Genomic DNA, 18415 nt, shown 5'->3' with positions numbered 1-18415 from the left:
ATGAATATGCATCATTGTAAAGATTTTGGATAATAATACACAATTTCAGATACAGGTAGGGCTTGCAATATATATTTTGCCAAAATTCACAAAACTCGTGCTCAGGTAGAAACATTTCAGTTGTGTGTTTGTGTTGTTTGTTGCCAATTCTCTGTTTATTAAATATCTTTTGGTTAATTTAAAGTCAAGGGCATACTATATTTCTATAAAAGAACAATTGTTTGCAAAGGATTTTTATTAGTTTTAACACAATTTTTCTTCCTAGTTTTGATATTCTTGCAAAAAAATATACTGAGAATCGTTTTCACCTTTATAGCCTACATGTAATTGAACTTCCCTTGAAACCATGTGATTGTACAGAGGACAAGATGCATCCATACTGTATATTGTTACTTTTAGTGTTTGATGAATTGCCTGGGCTGAACATGTAGAGTATATGTGATAATTTACGAAAGGATATCCTGGCTAAGCTTCCTGTCTTTAGAATACATGCAGATTGCTCTTCCTAGGATCCATTAACATATGTGGATGTGTTACACTTTCCCATTATCATTTGAGAATGGCTACTCTTTACACAGCTCGGTGTTGGTTAAAGCATAGCTCCATGGTCAAAGCACAAGTGTCTCACTTTATAGACTATCTGAGCTGCGTGGGAATTGTATGCCATTTGCACAGAAAATTGGAACTTGTGCTTTATGATCAAACTACAGCTGTCCATGTGGCTGTCAATTAGGGTCTGTGCGTGTAGACTATAAATGCCACAACTGCAACCTCCATTCAGAATGTCATGGAGTTTTATCAAATATGGTAAATATTTTAATAGCCAAAGAAAACTACAGTACAAAAAAAAACCTGGAGGTTTTTACTACTAGTAGTACCTCAATGACTGGATAAACATAGTGATTTCCTCAAATGGTCAACTTTGCATGATTCCCATTTGAAGTTTTATTATTCATCAATAAATACAACTGTGCATTTTCCAGACTGCATGAGTACATGTAGGCCTACACGTTAAAGTACATGTACCTATACTGTAGTGTACAGGTACATGTACATGTCCAGGTAGACTTAGGCCAAGATCAATGTATTTCATAGTAATCAGTTCTTTGACAGGTACAGATACGTGTACCTAGGCCTATATGTTTTGCAATATTTTTCCACTATTCTAGGACTTGTGCCTATGTCTGTCTTTACATTAATACTGATTTTCTCTTGTACATGGAGACCTACATGTATATTCAATAAACCAAGTTAGAGCCCAAGTGGAAAATGTACCTACATGTAATATCAATTCTCCACAGTAAAGGCCAAGTTATCAACAACGCCCCTTCTAGAAGTGTCTGTTTCTCTCTTCATATCCAGTGGAATGGCCTTCACTGCACATGATAAACAATGGGTACACAGACAGACATACTGTAGTATGAATCTAGTTTTTTTTTTTAAATCCAAAATAGGTCTCCTTCAAATCCACAATGTAAACATGATGGTACACTATTCATAGGGTTCCAGTGAGTGTATTTGTTCAGGGAACTCCACATAAACATGTAGGCCTTCATGTATGTCTAGAAATTAGGACACTTGCAATGGGGGTCTCAAATAGCTGTCGAAGTTGTGTCTGTCAATGCAATTAATATCCCCAAAATATTGTTTGAGCCAACTGCCTCTGCAAAGAGCTTTGCAGTGCTGGATAACATGGTACATGCACTTATTAAAGTTTTCCCTTCTCTTTGCTAGAGCTAACTTTTAATAGCAGTATTCACCTGAACGGAAATTTGCTTTATCACACAAAATGTGACTGAACTTGCATTGTATTTATTGTCACAAAGGCACAAGCCCACAACTTGAATCTCAAGAACTTGCTTGATGTTTAATCTTCATGTGCCATGCCTCTTTTACATGTGTACAGTAGATGGTAGGCCCTACTTACATGTAAATGAATGATGGTTTGATCATCAAATTGCCATTGCCTTTATCAAGGGTAACAAGTAGGATATAAACTCTTGAATGGAAATATAGCCATCAGTACACATGAAAAGGACAGAGACATCGTTCTCATTATGCTTTCTAAAAATAGTTTACTGGAAACCGGTTCAGGAAACCAGTTTGGAAGATCGCTTTGCTAGCGTTCCCAATTGATCACTCGAAAGTGGTTTTCAAAATCACTTCACATACAGGTAAAGCGATCTTGTTGCTATGGAAATGTTTCGCGCAAATTCGAAAACCGCAGCGTAAGCATTCTACACCTGTCATGCGTAGTAGCGTGCTCAAAATGTGAGAAGATCGCTTCCCAAAGAATGGTTGTGTCCTCACTTGCGCTACAAACCGGTTTAAAGAGGCAAAGCGATCTTGAACGCTACATGTACATCGGAAGGTGGTTTTCTGAACCGGTTTGGAAGATTGTTTCGAAGATCGCTTCGACCATTCTCATTACGCGTTAAATTTAAACTAGTTTTAGGAAGGTACATGTAGTGAGAATGGTGTCTAAGAGTCTATACTGAGTAGTAGGTCTATGACAGGACCGATGAGCATGTACAGTACATGTATGTGGGGTGGGGCTACAGTACATGTATATCATGTAGGCCCTGTACATGTAGGCCTACATGATGTACAGGGGAGCGTTTCATCAACATTTTTGTCCGACAAGTTGTCAGATCTGACATCTTTCCTTGATTCTGACTGGCTTAGAGGCACTGTTACTATAGTAACTGTTGGCTAAAATGGGACTTGTCGGATAAAACGTCCGACAAGTCCTTTCATGAAACGTTCCCCAGTACATGTATGTTTATCGATGGGCCTACATGTACATGTACAAATGTAGAGTACATGTAACTGCATTGTATTTTCAAAGACTTTACATGTAGGCCTTCACATCCCAAATTTGATCCAAAAGCAATCACGCACACCCGATCACATGAAGAAGTACATGTAAAAACAATACATGTTTTTGTACAAGTGCTTGAGAATACATGAATAATTCAAGAGCAAGGATTTGTTGCTGAAATTGAAAGGAAATTGAAAGGAACATGTAAATGGCATACATGTATAGCAAGGACAAGTAAAGAATGCCCAGACACTGCAATCGCCACATGTGTCCTGTAGTGATTTATGACGCACCCAAAAACACACCCACTCTTGAACTTTTCTTGGGGGTCACCTTGCTCCAAATATAAACCCCTGCCGTGACCTTTGAGGGGGTACATGCTCTGACACACAGACAGCTGGTTTGTTCATTCAAATCTCTCCCCAGTGGATGGGGTTTTCTACTGTGTGTGGATCAAGTATAGGTTCTCTTGACATAATTCTTTAATGACTGAGAGTATGAATCATATAGGTACAGTAATAGCAAGGATGATGACTTTGCATCAGCAGTATAAACCTGAAAACACACTTCAGTAGCAGGTCTGCGCTCTATACATGTACATGCATAGCATACATAACATACACTGTACATGTAGCCTATGTACGTGTAGCCTACATATGTACAGGTTGGCTGCTTACCAATAAAATAGACAGAAAGGCCCTTTAGTTTAACATACAGGTACATGTAGGCTACACTGTACAAAAACCTGTCAATACTTTACAGTCTAAAGTTTGCCTACACATGTACACATACTTCAGGGTCACATGTAGTGCTTACTGTACTGCTTTCGTGAAAAGGGTCCTACACACCCTTAAATACATGTCATCTACAGTAGTCCAGATCAGAATAGTGCAGACCACGAAGCAATTAAAAAAAAAATTATTGCTTCTCATAGTCTGTACAATTTTTAGTGCATACATGTAGGCCCTACATACAGTAGCCTGAGTAGTCTGGACTTTACAGCGGCGAGTGATAGTGTTCGGTTAAATCATTTGCACACTATGCAGTACCACGGCAAGTGAAGAATTAGGTCTAAATGTAGGCCTACAACTGCAGAGTCCGCACTATTATAGACTTTCATATTCAATTCATGAATCCAAGACAAGATCAAGTGCAGATATCTACATGTAGAACAGAGGCCTACAGTGTACGTATTTCTACCAGATTGCGAATGATTTCAGAATGGAGATCACTCTCCGGCTCCCCCTTTATTCATCCATTCAATAGATGACTTCATACCCCCGTGAGCATCATCTCTATCTGTCTCATCCCTGTATGATGTGTGCCTGACAGTCACAGAGGAGCAATGACTCATACCAATGGGGGAAACCTGGGTCTAAGAGGAAATTACATGAAGGGCAGCCAATGTTCGTTTGTCTGCGCTGTGTGTCTACAAAGAAGTGTGCATTAATCGTGAATGCAGAGAAAAACTTGCATAGGATCTCAATGACAATAATGTCCATATGATGTACATGTGTGTAATGTGTGTGCTCCTCAAGAATTCAAATTTGAACTCAATAGTTGTGCTCATGAATACTCATTCAGTTGCACATTCAAGAATTTCATGATAGTGCATACTAGCATACACTGAGCTTTTATTTTGAAGTGACCAATTTATATTCAAGAAAAACAGACACAGGGGACCATCTTGCAAAATGCAATACTTCATAGCTTAATAACGTACATGTACTGTAGGCTTTTTTTTGACAAGCAAATCATACAGTATGATGCCCTCGAATACCATACATTTGTAGTTTTATAACTACATTGTAATACCATGTACAAGCCTTAAAATGTAGTTCATCTATAAAAGCAGTGCCATCATCGGGCGTTTTGGGAACTTCCTGTGTTTACTGTTATTACACGGTGTCTTCTCAGATAATCCTTTAAAGATCAAGTTCCTTTCACGGCTGCTGACATGACGTCTGTCTGAGGAAGGGGATGATGTCACCTCAGCAGAGTCACATGACAAGGTGCATGTTAAAAAGCACAAGGAAGCCAGTCGCATTTTAATGAGCTTCAGAAGTCAGGATCTACATGTAATTGGCACATGATTATTGAAGTCTGTCCTACATGTAGGGTAAAGTTGCAGTTTAAAAAAAAAAACATATACTGTAAATTGAAGCACCAAATTCAAATTTGACAAAATGCATCAAAAGATTGTTTCTTTTACTTTTTTTGTAAAATTACATGCAAACTGCTCTGTCTGCATGAAATCATTATATTGTGTCCTACTTTCAATATGATTTTTATTTTCATGTGCATTAATTTTCATGTACATGTACATGTACATGTGAAATTTACAAGCAGGTCCTTGTATGAGACACTATGTATGTCATACTTGTTTATTAATATACATGTAAATTGTGCATTTTTTTTGTACAAGTAGCCTAAATTACAATATGTGCACATCTCAGAGATCAATGTGCACAACGGGAGATTATTACAACTCAATGAATCAAATTACCAGTATGCCTGCCTTTCATTCTGCAGACATAAATGCACATGAACTGTGCTATGGTTGAATGAACAATATTCTTCAGTCTTGAGTCTTTGAGACCGATCAGTCAATGATTCACTCACCATCAACTGATGTCACTACCCGTCACACCATAAGTAAATAATGACTCATGGTAAAAATTAATCTACAATATCCAAAAGGAAAAAAAAAGTTCTTCAAATAATTTACAATGTCACCCTTCATTCTACATGTACATGTAGTGAAGCACATCAAGTCAGTAGGTCTACATACATGTACAGTATATACGATGTCTGCTTAGTGCTTATATTCAATGTAAAAGTAGAGAGCATAAAATTCAAACTCAGTGCTCACCCCTCCACCATTAATTCCACTTCCCCTGCCCCTTCACACACATACAAAACATGCACCCACATTTCCACACAAAAATACCTGTAATCTATTAAGCTTTTACTTCCAATTTGATATTTCATACAGAAGTTGTAAAACAAAATTTAGGATAAAATGTTCCCATTTTTTCCATGACCCAGTGTCTAGACCACAGGTGTCATGGGGAGTGCAATACGATACAAAATATGGAGATAAAATTGCAAATGCAACGATCTAGATGAACTTCCGCCTTTCGGGATATCCTCTGATATCTAGATCAGGTGTGTATGTGATTAGGAATATCCTGGGAATACATGGAAATATGCTGAGCAGCAGATTTACAAATGTACACAGGACAGGATTGGGTCTCCAGTAGTATAGTAATATCTTGATAATTGATTGTGATTGTGAATGACCCAAGGGACCTGGCCCATAGATGAATAAATGCCAATTGCTACATGTACACCTGTATGAACACATGCAAAGATGAATTGCACATTATCAAAAATGATTTTAAAAAAATCATATTTAAATATTTACTGCACAGTGTAGTAATCTGTATAATTTGACAATCAATGCATTTTAGGAGCCCCATATGTACATGTGCAGTATGAGGTGGGATGATGGCCATGTTTTAAGAAGAGCTTTTGAGTTTGAGGTGAGTGTTCAAGGATGAGGGGGGAAGGCCAAAAAAGACATGGAAGAGGCAAGTGGAGAAGGAGGGTTGAGTTGAGGATGGAGAATTCACTGGATCAGGCAAAGTGAAGGGAGGGGTATGATGGTGGGCCCCAAGTCTGCGCACCTAACAATTGGAGTTAAGATTTAACATGAATTTCTTCTTATTTCACAAAGTCTTTCAGTTGATAGTGTTCCTTACATCATAATGAGTTAGTGTGCCACATATATCATAAAAATTTGAAAGAAATATATGATTTTCTTGGAAAAAACCTCGGGCAGTCATTTTCAGATTGAAAAAAAAAATGGTACCCCATGTCTGCGCACTCATTCACTTTGCACACGATTCTGGGATTTTGATGAGAAAGGCTGCATTTTGAGGCCGTCACATGAAATGCCCTTTTAGAAATAATAAAATTTATTACGTTATTATAAATAATTTGTTAAATGCTACAAATTATTTATAATTACTAAATAAATTTTATTATTTCTAAAATAATAATTTTTATCTATAAATGGTTTTTCAAAACGGCGTCGTTAGCCGGAAGTACGTCGTACATAGGCAGTTCAAGGGTCGACACTATTGTATTTCCGTTGCTTACATGTGGATCAAGGGGTCTACGCTGCATCAGTGAGGTAAGAAATATTCTTTTTGACAATTTTATTTAACATTTTTCAAAATCTTCCTACGCATTAGGTGTCAGGTGTAGAAATTAATAAAATTCATGTTTTTTGAGCGCTCATCTTATGAAAAGATGGATTTCCTAGGGAAATCAATCTTTATTATTGTACTTCGCTTAGGACACTATGGCTAAAGTGTCAAGACGTCAATGATGAAGAAGTATATGACAGCTTATAAAAAACATCATCATTGCGTCCTCAAGACTAGGTCAGACATGGGAAAACTTAAGTGGTGAGGCAGGTGAGCAAGTGAAGCAACCAAGCAAAATTTTTTACCTTAAAGAATATCCCTTAAAAAAAAGATTTTGACAGATATTCAGGAAATAAGCCTAATATCATATTTTACCCATTCTCCTTTCCTTTTCTTTCTCTTTGTTTTTCCCCCTTAATCCTTAAAATTTGGGAGTTCACGGCCTCTCAAAGCCCCCCCCCCATCTGTACATCAGTGGCCATTATTAATGCGATACATGTAAGGTACATTATTTGTAAATATGGCACAGATTCTAATTCCAATGGCAAAATAGGCGAATTGTGAAAATGTGACAGTGACAAGGTAAATCCTATTTTAGGGCCATGCATCTTTTTTCACTCAGGGTACATTGTAGATTGTTATAAATAAAGTATAATTTATTTTATAGGGCTATTGTTTCATTTCAAGAACTACTTTTGTGTGCAACAGGTATGGTCAGTTCCCCCATGTCTGCGCGGTCTCCCAAGTCTGCGCACCCGCGTATCTGCGGGATTCTAGTAAAAGAAGATACGCAACGAACACGAACTTTACACATGCAATACATAGACAGGTATTCATTAAAAAATCCGACTCAAAATGGTGGAAAAATAATGAATTCAGTGCATTTCAAGTGACAGCCTCAAAATGCAGCCTTTCTCATCAAAATCCCTGAATCGTGTGCAAAGTGAATGAGTGCGCAGACATGGGGTACCATTTTTTTTTCAATTTGAAAATGACTGCCCGAGGTTTTTTCCAAGAAAATCATATATTTCTTTCACATTTTTATGAGATATTTGGCACACTAACTCATGATATGATGTAAAGAACATTATCAACTGAAAGATTTTGTGAAATAAGAAGAAATTCATGTTAAATCTTAACTCAAATTGTTAGGTGCGCAGACTTGGGGCCCACCATCATAATTATGTGGAAAAGTAAATACAAATTTTGTAGAATATTGATTTTCTAAATATTCTTGAATAAGTGTTGTGGAATATCTTGGGGTGACTCGTGAAAGGATGATCACCCGAAGGCATTCATTTGGGGGGGATTTTAGGATAATTTGGGCTAACTTGTTTTACATTACCTAAAATATTCATTCACAACCATAAAAATCGCACTCATCCATTCGATTCCCTTCCCCCCCCCCCCCCCTCCCCCCGGCCCCCAGTTCTCAAGTTGATCATGATCACACACAACTCCACCTTCCTTGGTCCACACGCAAAATTTTCAGTCTCTTTCTCTCAATTTTTCAGCTCAAAATTTTTTAAACAACAGTATACCGTGGCTCATATTATTATCATTATCTGTAATTTTTTCATCTCTTTTTGGTCCTTACATGATAACATTGACACCGAAACCGTTAATCATAAATGACATGTATAATTCTTGCTTAGTTTGCTACTCACAATCCAAATGTTTTTTCTTGGGACCCATCAACTCCTCAGTCGTGGCTTTGCATACCGACTTCCTCAGGTCTGAACCCGCTATCGTATGACGGGCCGCCTGCATGCGATCCACAACACTCTGTCGTCCAGACATGCTGGAAAAGAATAAGATGAACTATGAAGACTAATATTAGAAAACAATCCTAAAATGTGAGTGTGAGTTTTGTGAATTAAATCCAAAAGAAGACTCCCTTTCCAGAGACTTGTCGGGTGGATTCGGAGCGCCGAGGATGATCACGTATTGTGCCCGCGTACGTACGGTGCGCGTGAGTACCGTGCGTGCGCGCCCGATATCATCAAAACTGTATCAAAATGTACGCCCTCTCGATTTTTTGCATGGGCAATTAATGAGAAAAAAAGGACCTTTCATCAATTCCATAATCTACTACTCATGATTCATACAGTGACAAATTTGGTATAAGCCTCAATAAACGCTCTTCTTTATTTCATGAGTAGATTGGTACTGGTAATATAATGCATTTTAAGTAGGTATCAAATGTATCAAAATAATGAGCAAATTTATCCTAATAAATGGGACATCGTAAAAAACATTATGAAGGTTTGCAATGATAAAATCAAATAGAAATAAATACTTTAAAAGGACGAGTCCACCCAAAAAAAATTAGTTGAATAAAAAGAGAAAAATCCAACAAGCATGACACTGAAAATTTTATCAAAATCGGATGTAAAATAAGAAAGTTATGACATTTCTAAGTTTTTCTTATTCGCAAAACAGTTATGCACACCCTGGTCGACATCACCCACTATTTCTTTGTATGTTATTATATGAAATATTCTATTTTTCTTCTCGTTGTCTTGTAAATCGAAGTTTTATTCCTTCCTGAACATGTGGTATTACCATCGTTATAAGATTTTATGGTTCAATTAAGTTGGTCCTATAGTTGGTAAAAATTCACATCAGTGTATAAAAAAAGTTATTCAAACAATAACAAACAAAAGAAATAGTGAGTGATGGACATCATCAACTCTCTCATTTGCATATCACTGAGCTATGCATATAAAAACTGTTTTTTGAAAAATAAGCCAAATTTCAAATGTCATAACTTTCTTATTTTACATCTGATTAGCATTATGCTTGTTTGATTTTTCTACATTGATTCAAATCAACATTTTGCTGGGGTGCACCTTACAATTCATGTGGAAGGGGTAAAATCACTTATTAATGATATTAATAAGTGAAAATGATTAAAATAAAATAAAAATCAGCATGATTTTTTTTTTTAAACCAAAGACAATTATTCGAGGCATGCGAGATTGGCTGATTCGTTCAAGTTCAATAGCTAGGCCTACTTTGAAAACGTCTCTTGTCCGACACCTCACTCCGCCCCCCCCCCCCGCCCCCACCTTGTCTAAATAACATCGCCTCTGTCACGTATTACTCCTGACATCCCCGGTGACCCCCAAAGGGGGGGGGACAGAAATACAAAAAGGAGAAAATAAATCGTTGAATACGTGCAGTAATAATTCAAAATTTAGTACAATTGTGCTTTTTATTTTTAAAACATATTTGGAATAACTTTTATGTAATCACACTTATTTTTAAGGACAAGTCCACCCCAACAAAAACTTGATTTGAATAAAAAGAGAAAAATATAATTCAAACAATAAAAAACAAAAGAAATAGTGAGTGAGTGACATCATCGACTCTCTCATTTGGATGTAACTGGCTCGTTCATATAACTATTTTGCCGTTGAAAATAAGCAAAACTTTGAAATGTCATAACTTTCTTATACGATTTTGATGAAATTTTCAGCATTGTGCTTGTCTGATTTTTCTCTATTGATTCAAATCAACATTTTTCTGAGGTGGACTTGACCTTTAAAAAAGAAGAAAATGAAAGTGGTTATCAAACCTGATAGGATGACGTGTTCTCCCACCAACAAGATACTGCATAGCTTCCACTGTGTATTGCACTGCTTGCTTAGATTTATCCATCCTTTTTATGATCCTGATTTATATTCCTGTAATATCAGATTCCGTGTGAAATATCAGTCAAGAGTCAAGTATTTTTGTATTTATAAAATTCTCACAACTATTCAAGATGTTTATTCATTTAATTATTTATTCATTATCATTTATTATTTTCATTTTCATTCTTATTCATTTTTTTTTTTGGGGGGGGCATCGAATGTGTGCCTCGGCTTTCAATGAAATGAACAGAGTATTATTTGGGGTGGGGAGGGGTGATGACGTAATAGGGATTATTAGTCTAGGCGTCAAAGCACTCTTTACAATCTGTTTCCGAATGTGTCCGACCGATAAAACGAGAAGGTGATTTTATATAGGCCTACGCAATTCAGATACACCAGAAAATATAATAATAGTATCATTCGGGGGCCTGGGATCCATGTTTACCAGAGGAGGGTCCACTTTTTTTACAAAAAAAAATCGACAGCCCCCCCCCTCCAATAAAAAAGCTAAGGAGAGAGAGAATTGTGCCACTCACGGAGCATTTTTTCGTAAACATCAAAATGCAGGGGACAATATCGCAGCACACCCACCCATTGCATGGTCCGCCCCCCCCCCCTCACACTATATAACCCCGGATCCATGGCGGCTTGTATTATTATTGCATTCACCTGCTAAGTGTTATTGATTAGTCGTCTGGTAGAAAATGTTACTGCATGCATGCATAGTAGCTGAAAGACCAATCATGGAAAGTGCCTGACTTCCAAGTCAATCTCTGTTGGTATATGTCACATGATTTCTTGGTTTTGAAAGAAGTACACATCCCCACAAAAATAAGCAGAAACTGAGATAAAACCGGAAACATCGATTGGATAATAAATTTTCTTGAAATGTACTATAGGAGTGTGCTACAGTAGAAATAGGAAGGGGGAACAAGACGTACCCGTATGTTGTTACGCGAAGCCAGGACAAACTTCCTGCGCAATTAACCCGTTTCTGATTGTTAAGATCCATTTTTAATCTACTGAGGCCTAGTATCTCACCATTCAATTCGACATCGATGCAGGCTTTTATATAAAACTTTTTGCTTGCATCCCGTATATTACAACCTCATCTATACACAAACCAAGTTGCAAAGGTGCGCCTTATTTGTTTAGAGTTTTTAATGTTGTTTTGCCAAGACCATGCAGAAGTTGAAACCCACTTGAAACAATTCTCCATCAAATCCCGATAATACCTATGCCTAGAATATCACCTCATTAAAACCATTTAGGCAATATATCGCCTTGCATTATAGTGCGATGGCGTTCTCATTATTAACATAGTCAATACTGATCAATCATCGATGTTGATATCGTTGCAGATCATGCTGGTTATTATATACAATAAAAACTTCCTTTATACTTGATCATGCATGTTAACAATATTTTTGCTTGATTATGATACACAATTACAAACCAAATATCAAAGATGCGTCTTTATGTATTTTGTTGTTTTGTCAACACCGGAAGTTGAAACAATGCACCATCAAATCTCAACAATACTCCCGACAACATTATACCCCATTAAAACCTTTTAAGCCATACAGTATCCCATTGTGTTAAGCCTATGTTATAGTGATATGGCCTCAATGAGCTTACCTATGGAAGCTTAAAAGTGCCACCGAGATGTTGAGATAATTATCTCGGGAAGTCGACATCTTGATAGCAAAATATAAGATGACGAGATCCTGGATCTCATCATGTTGACATCTTTTAGAAGAGATGATGAGATGACGAGATCCTGGATCTCATCATGTCAACATCTTTTAGAAGAGATGTTGAGATGACGAGATCCTGGATCTCATCATGTCAACATCTTTTAGAAGAGATGTTGAGATGACGAGATCCTGGATCTCATCATGTCGACATCTTTTAGAAGAGATGATGAGATGACAAGATCCTGGATCTCATCATGTCAACATCTTTTAGAACAGATGATGAGATGACAAGATCCCGGATCTCATCATGTCAACATCTTTTAGAAGAGATGTTGAGATGACAAGATCCCGGATCTCATCATGTTGACATCTTGTAGAAAAGATGATGAGATGATCTTGTCATCTCAACATCTCTTCTTAAGATGTTGACATGATGAGATCCAGGATCTTGTCATCTCATCATCTCTTCTACAAGATGTCAACATGATGAGATCCAGGATCTTGTCATCTCATCATCTCTTCTACAAGATGTCAACATGATGAGATCCGGGATCTTGTCATCTCATCATCTCTTCCAAAAGATGTCAACATGATGAGATCCAGGATCTTGTCATCTCATCATCTCTTCTAAAAGATGTCAACATGATGAGATCCGGGATCTTGTCATCTCAACATCTCTTCTAAAAGATGTTGACATGATGAGATCCGGGATCTTGTCATCTCATCATCTCTTCTAAAAGATGTCGACATGATGAGATCCAGGATCTCGTCATCTTATCTTTTGCTATCAAGATGTCGACTTCCCGAGATAATTATCTCAACATCTCGGTGGCACTTTTAAGCTTCCATACTTACCGCCAAGGATGTTTGCATGACTGAGTGTGTGTACATGTACATTGTTATCTAATGCTGATATTAACTTACTTTACTCGTATGGGTTTCCGATCGACTTCTCTATCAAAGATGCTCCTTCTAAAATACAACTACTTATTGATGACATTACACCACGTCGTTGTCTCTGCTGCAAAGTGGTAATCCGCGATTACACCATCATAAAAGCATTATGACGTCATACGAGTATACTCTAAGAACAGTAGATCTAGAGTTGTGTCCAACTTTCTTTTTCCGTTGCTTAATGATCCGATATCCCCGATATATAGGACATGATCTCCTATGCTACTGGCTTTGTATCATTATCAATCATCAGACATGCACTGATTATATAAAAATCAAAACAAAAAGCAGCAACATGAAACATTATACTCCCTTAGCTCCGATTAAATGCTTCATTATTCGATGAGACATTGTGGTAGAACGACATTAAGTATATCCGTACCGATGTCACCGCGGAAGCAATGATTATAATTATATGGCTTCCTCTTTTAGCCTATATGGTCTTGATGATCCAGGACTCGTTTCATACAAGAATGCATGTGGGGGAATTAATCCAAATAGCCTCTTCCTCCCCTTGCGGATATCCAAGTTCTTCTATAGCATTTTCTTCTCCTCCCCCTCCTCGGGCAAAATATTAAAAATATTGAAAAGTACTTTACTTTCCTCCGCGTCCTACGCAAGATGGAAACATTATTAATGCTTTAACCAGAGGCACGCACGAGCCCCGATGAGCATGGAAGATGGTATCTAATGGTATTTGAGAGAAATGGTGAAAGAAGAAGATGGGAAATGCAGAAACATGAGACGAGGTTTCCTCCTATACTAAAAGACGTTGATTGGTGAGAGAAATGCGAGCCAGGATGTCCCAGACAGTTCGTGTGACCTTCATGAAGGGTGAAAAAATGTTTCCAACATTTAAGCTGTCGCTGCTTTATGATACAATATTACTGTATGTAAACGAGAACTAGTTTATGGTTAAGATCAATAATAAAAACCCATACAGTATACAAAGCATACCTTGGAGAATTATTATATCCATTAATGAATGGAACAAATCTCAGCTATGCACTATGAAAACTGAAAGTGAAATCAATATCCTCCCTCGTGATTGCAGTGGTTAAACAGATTTGCATATCGCTATAGACCTGTGCACTATGTCACGCTCACTATTGTCATTCAATATGGTGTCAAGTTAAGGATAATGGTAAAGTGAGTCCTTATAGCAAAATGAATACAATGTAACATCTACTACAATCACCCTTTCTCCCCCTTCCAATCTTATTTCGAATTATCACCTTCCTTATCTCCCACTGGCACAATCATGATCCTATCACATCAGAAATTTATTTTATTTTATTTTATCATGTTTTTTTATACACCAGGACCAAGATGCAAAACAGTAATTTTATCTCTGATCTTGTGAACCTGTTTAAATATGTGTGAATAAATAAATAAATTTCACATTATCTTTCTAGTCTGCCCCCCTCCACATCTGTCTCCATTCACCCCTCTCTCTCTTCAAACTATATATCCGCACCCCTTTCCATACTCCTCTTACCCCCCCCTCTCTTACTCTTATATCCTCCCACATACCCCCCTCTGTGTGTGTGCGTCTCTCTCTCTCTTCAAACTATATATCCGCACCTCATATACTCCTCTTACTCCCCTCTCTTACTCTTCTATCCTCCCACATATCCTGCTCTCTTTCACTACTTCTCTGTCTGGTCCCTGTCTCTCCGTTTCTCCCCCTCTCTTACCTCACCTCCCCCTCTCCTAATACCCATCCCCCCTTTCCTTTCCTCCCCATCTCTCCTTCCATTTCGTCATACCCCTAGTTACATGCAGTCACTCCCTTTAATAATCCTATTTTCGATTGCCTCCTCTCCTGTTTCTAACAACCACTCGATTGTATACAGAGGAGATAGAGGAATTGATTATTCGTTGATGACTGAGAAGTTCAATTAACACAGTGTCCTAATTGTACCATGTGTCCATCGTGCATTCATTATCATACACTATTCGGCACCGTGCAGAATGGTTTAATACAGGGGTCAGTGGCAAGATCACGTTGAGGAAGTGGGTTTTTTCAGTAAAAGAGGCAGTTCATCCTGACGAATAGTTTGTTGTGAAAATAGCAAAAAAAAAGTACTGAAAAATATTGGCGAAGATTTGAGGAAAATCCGTACAAGATTATGAAAGATATTAGAACTTTGATTTAGAGTTTGGTTTGTGATGTCATAATTATACGAGCAGCTGCCCCATTGTAACATAAAATGAATTAATTTAATTTGTTAATGGTTCATGATGAGCCCCCCCCAAAAAAAAAAACTTCTTTCAAAAACGGGTGTGAAATAATTTATGCTACAGGTACAATAAAACCAATTTTCATTTTTTTTTCTTTGGTGAAAAATATGTTTGTTTTGTTTTTCAATTCATGATACATCGGAAGCTGATCGCGTATGATGTCATCACAAATCAAAATATTAAAATTCTAAGAATTCTTAAAATTTTTGATGGATTTTTCTCAAACCTTCAATAATGTTTTCAAATATTTTTCCTCTTATATACAATAAACTTATTGCCGGGGTGAACTTCCCTTTTAATCACAGGGGTATAGAGATATAAAACTGAGACTTTTCATTTAGATACCCTTCTTTCCTCCTTTCTTCTGTTTCTTGTTTTTCTTCTTCCTTCTCTCCTTCCTTTTGGTCTCTTATTTTTCATTACCTGGGGAATCATAGGATGCCCTCTCCCTATACCAGAAAAATTAAACATATAACAGCTGATTGATAAGTAGCATTGTTTTTATTTCAGTTATTAGTAATCTAATCTAAAGACTGAAAACTACACAAATTGGAGGGTATGCTCTCAATTATTCTTGAGATACAATTCAATATGTCACCCTTTTCAATTCATTAATTTCCTCCCTTTTTCATGACCGTGGATCCTTCTTTTTTATTTTTTTTGGGGGTGCGTAATTCGATCACCATTTTTTGTGTGTTAAATATCAGGTATAAGCACGCATTCAATTACCACCTAATTGTGATTTTGCACGTGTTTATCAGCTACACTTGCAGCATTTCTCTCCCTTCACACAGGCGTACGGGGGGAGGGGGGCTTGGAGTGCCATGGACAATGGCGGCCCGTGACCCGGAGGAGACAAAGCATGCACAGCATAGTTCACAAACAATCATTGTCTCCTCCGGGGGAGCGTTCCATCAATATTTTCATTGGACAAATTGTCAGATCTGACATCTTTCCATGATTTTGATTGGCTAAGAGGCACTGTTCCTATATAGTAACTGTCGGATAAAACGTCCGACAAGTCCTTTCATGAAACGCCCCCCGGGTCACGGTCTGCCACTGGCCATGGACCACAAAAAATTCACGACCATGAACAAAAGGGAAAGGGAATGAAAGGAAAATTTTGAAATATAATATAATTTTCTCAATATTATGTCATAAATATCACAAAATTGAATATTTCTACCACGTAAAAAAATTGCCAACCTGCTTCACGGATTTCGAGAAATTTAGCCCCATTCGGCATATCTGGCCCCCGGCATTTTTGGCTCACTACACCAATGTCCTTTCACATTCAGGGACACGCTGGATAGCAGACCTTCCATAAACTTACCAATCAACATCTTTTAGGAGGAAACATCATCTCACGTTTCTGCATTTCCCATCTTGTTCTTTTAATCTTTCTCTCAAATACCATTAAATACCCAACCTCCATGTTCTTGGGGTTTGTGCGTGCCTCTGGTTATTATGTTATGTTATTTAGGGACCTTTAGAAGAATGGCTATACCCTGGGTCAATAAGAGTTATTATATTATTTATTATTCTTATTTTATCTTACGTAGGACACAGGTAAATTACTTTCAAGATTTTCAATATTTTGCCGGAGGAGGAGGAGAAAATGCTTTAAGGATAACTTGGATAGTCCCATGAATGAAGGAGATTTTATGGATTAGTGCTTACTGATACATGCATTTATTATGCGAACAAGATTTGTGATGTCACACAAGAACATATTCACCAACCCTTATTTACACCCGGGGGGGGGGGGCACTCAGTATATAATGCATAGTGGGTATGTGCCGCGGAGGGGACCCCCATTTTTACACTCAAATTTCCGTTCCAAGGCATAGCATTTTTGCCTTGTTGAGAAAAAGAACAAAGAAAGCCGCTCCAAGGCATAGCATTTTCTTCTTATCTAGAAAAAAGAAGAGAGAAATCCGCTCCAAAGCTTCGCATATTTTTCGTTACGCCGCTCCGATCGCGTTGAATGAGCTGCAATTTTGGTGAAAAGCGGCCGCAGAGCTCCCCGGAGGAGGCCGCGCTAGACCCTCCTTTTTACAATAAGCCCGCTCCAAGGCCCCCGTTTTTTGTCTCGCCCGCGGCACACCCCCACCACTTTTTTGGTCGAGTGCCCCCCCCCCGGGATTTACACATGCCCTAGACTTTTTGTTTTTATCATTCTCATGACGTGACAAACGGTACCAATTTACCTCACCTGGGTCGAGTGCAGCACTGTGTGGATAAATTTCTTCCTGAAGGAAAACATGGCTAGGATTCGAACCCATGACCCTCTGTTTGAAAGGCGAGAGTCAGAACCACGATGCAGAAATTCTACTAGTACTACAGTGCAAATAACCTGCAAGAATGAGTTCCCCATTAAAAATACAATCTCAGCCTCGTGACACAGGGCAAAAAATGAACACAAGAATCGTTGCACAATCACGTGGCATTTCAAAAGTAAGCCTTTTATTTCAGCCAAAACACTTTCTTATCCAATCCTTACAACACTACATGTAGGAACCACCACTAGCGCAAAAATGTACAAAATATAAGAATGGCAACACATCATGATTAATTGCGCAGACGATAACATAACCTTAAAAACAAAATTAATGTGTTTTTTTATTCACATGGTCACAGTACATCCATTCAAATACATAGATCCTAATTTCTCTATAGATGTCAAGCTATTCTTAGGTTGACATGTTTTGTTCACATAACTAAACAAATCATTTCTTTATTCACATGGTCACAATACATGAACACCTATTAAAAAAATTCTACTCTCTACTTCTCCATTCAGCTTTAGTTTACATATTTCGTTCACACATCCTGCTAAAGCTTGTA

General features: G+C 37.7%; 1 protein-coding gene across 9 annotated transcripts in view; it reads right to left on the bottom strand.

Annotated features, from left to right (window-relative positions):
- Nucleotides 1–13849, bottom strand: part of LOC121413317 (phosphatidylinositol-binding clathrin assembly protein-like) — a 90193-nt gene extending 76344 nt beyond the window's left edge. For 2 of the 9 annotated variants that reach the window (XM_041606096.1, XM_041606102.1), the window contains exons 1-3: nt 13295–13848; nt 10616–10724; nt 8703–8836 (exon numbers count right to left, since the gene is read on the bottom strand). In XM_041606096.1, coding sequence (XP_041462030.1) covers nt 8703–8836; nt 10616–10698 — 217 coding nt within the window. In that variant the 5' untranslated portion in view covers nt 10699–10724; nt 13295–13848. Of the gene's footprint in view, nt 1–8702; nt 8837–10615; nt 10725–13294 lie in introns of all 9 variants that reach the window. The other 7 variants (XM_041606099.1, XM_041606100.1, XM_041606097.1 and 4 more) reach the window with 6 other exon arrangements.
- Nucleotides 13850–18415: the final 4566 nt, after the last annotated feature.

Source organism: Lytechinus variegatus, chromosome 4, assembly GCF_018143015.1.
Source record: "Lytechinus variegatus isolate NC3 chromosome 4, Lvar_3.0, whole genome shotgun sequence".
NCBI classification, from domain to species: domain Eukaryota; kingdom Metazoa; phylum Echinodermata; class Echinoidea; order Temnopleuroida; family Toxopneustidae; genus Lytechinus; species Lytechinus variegatus.
The sequence above is the reverse complement of the archived record's forward strand: the minus strand, read 5'-3'. Positions and strand labels throughout refer to the sequence as shown.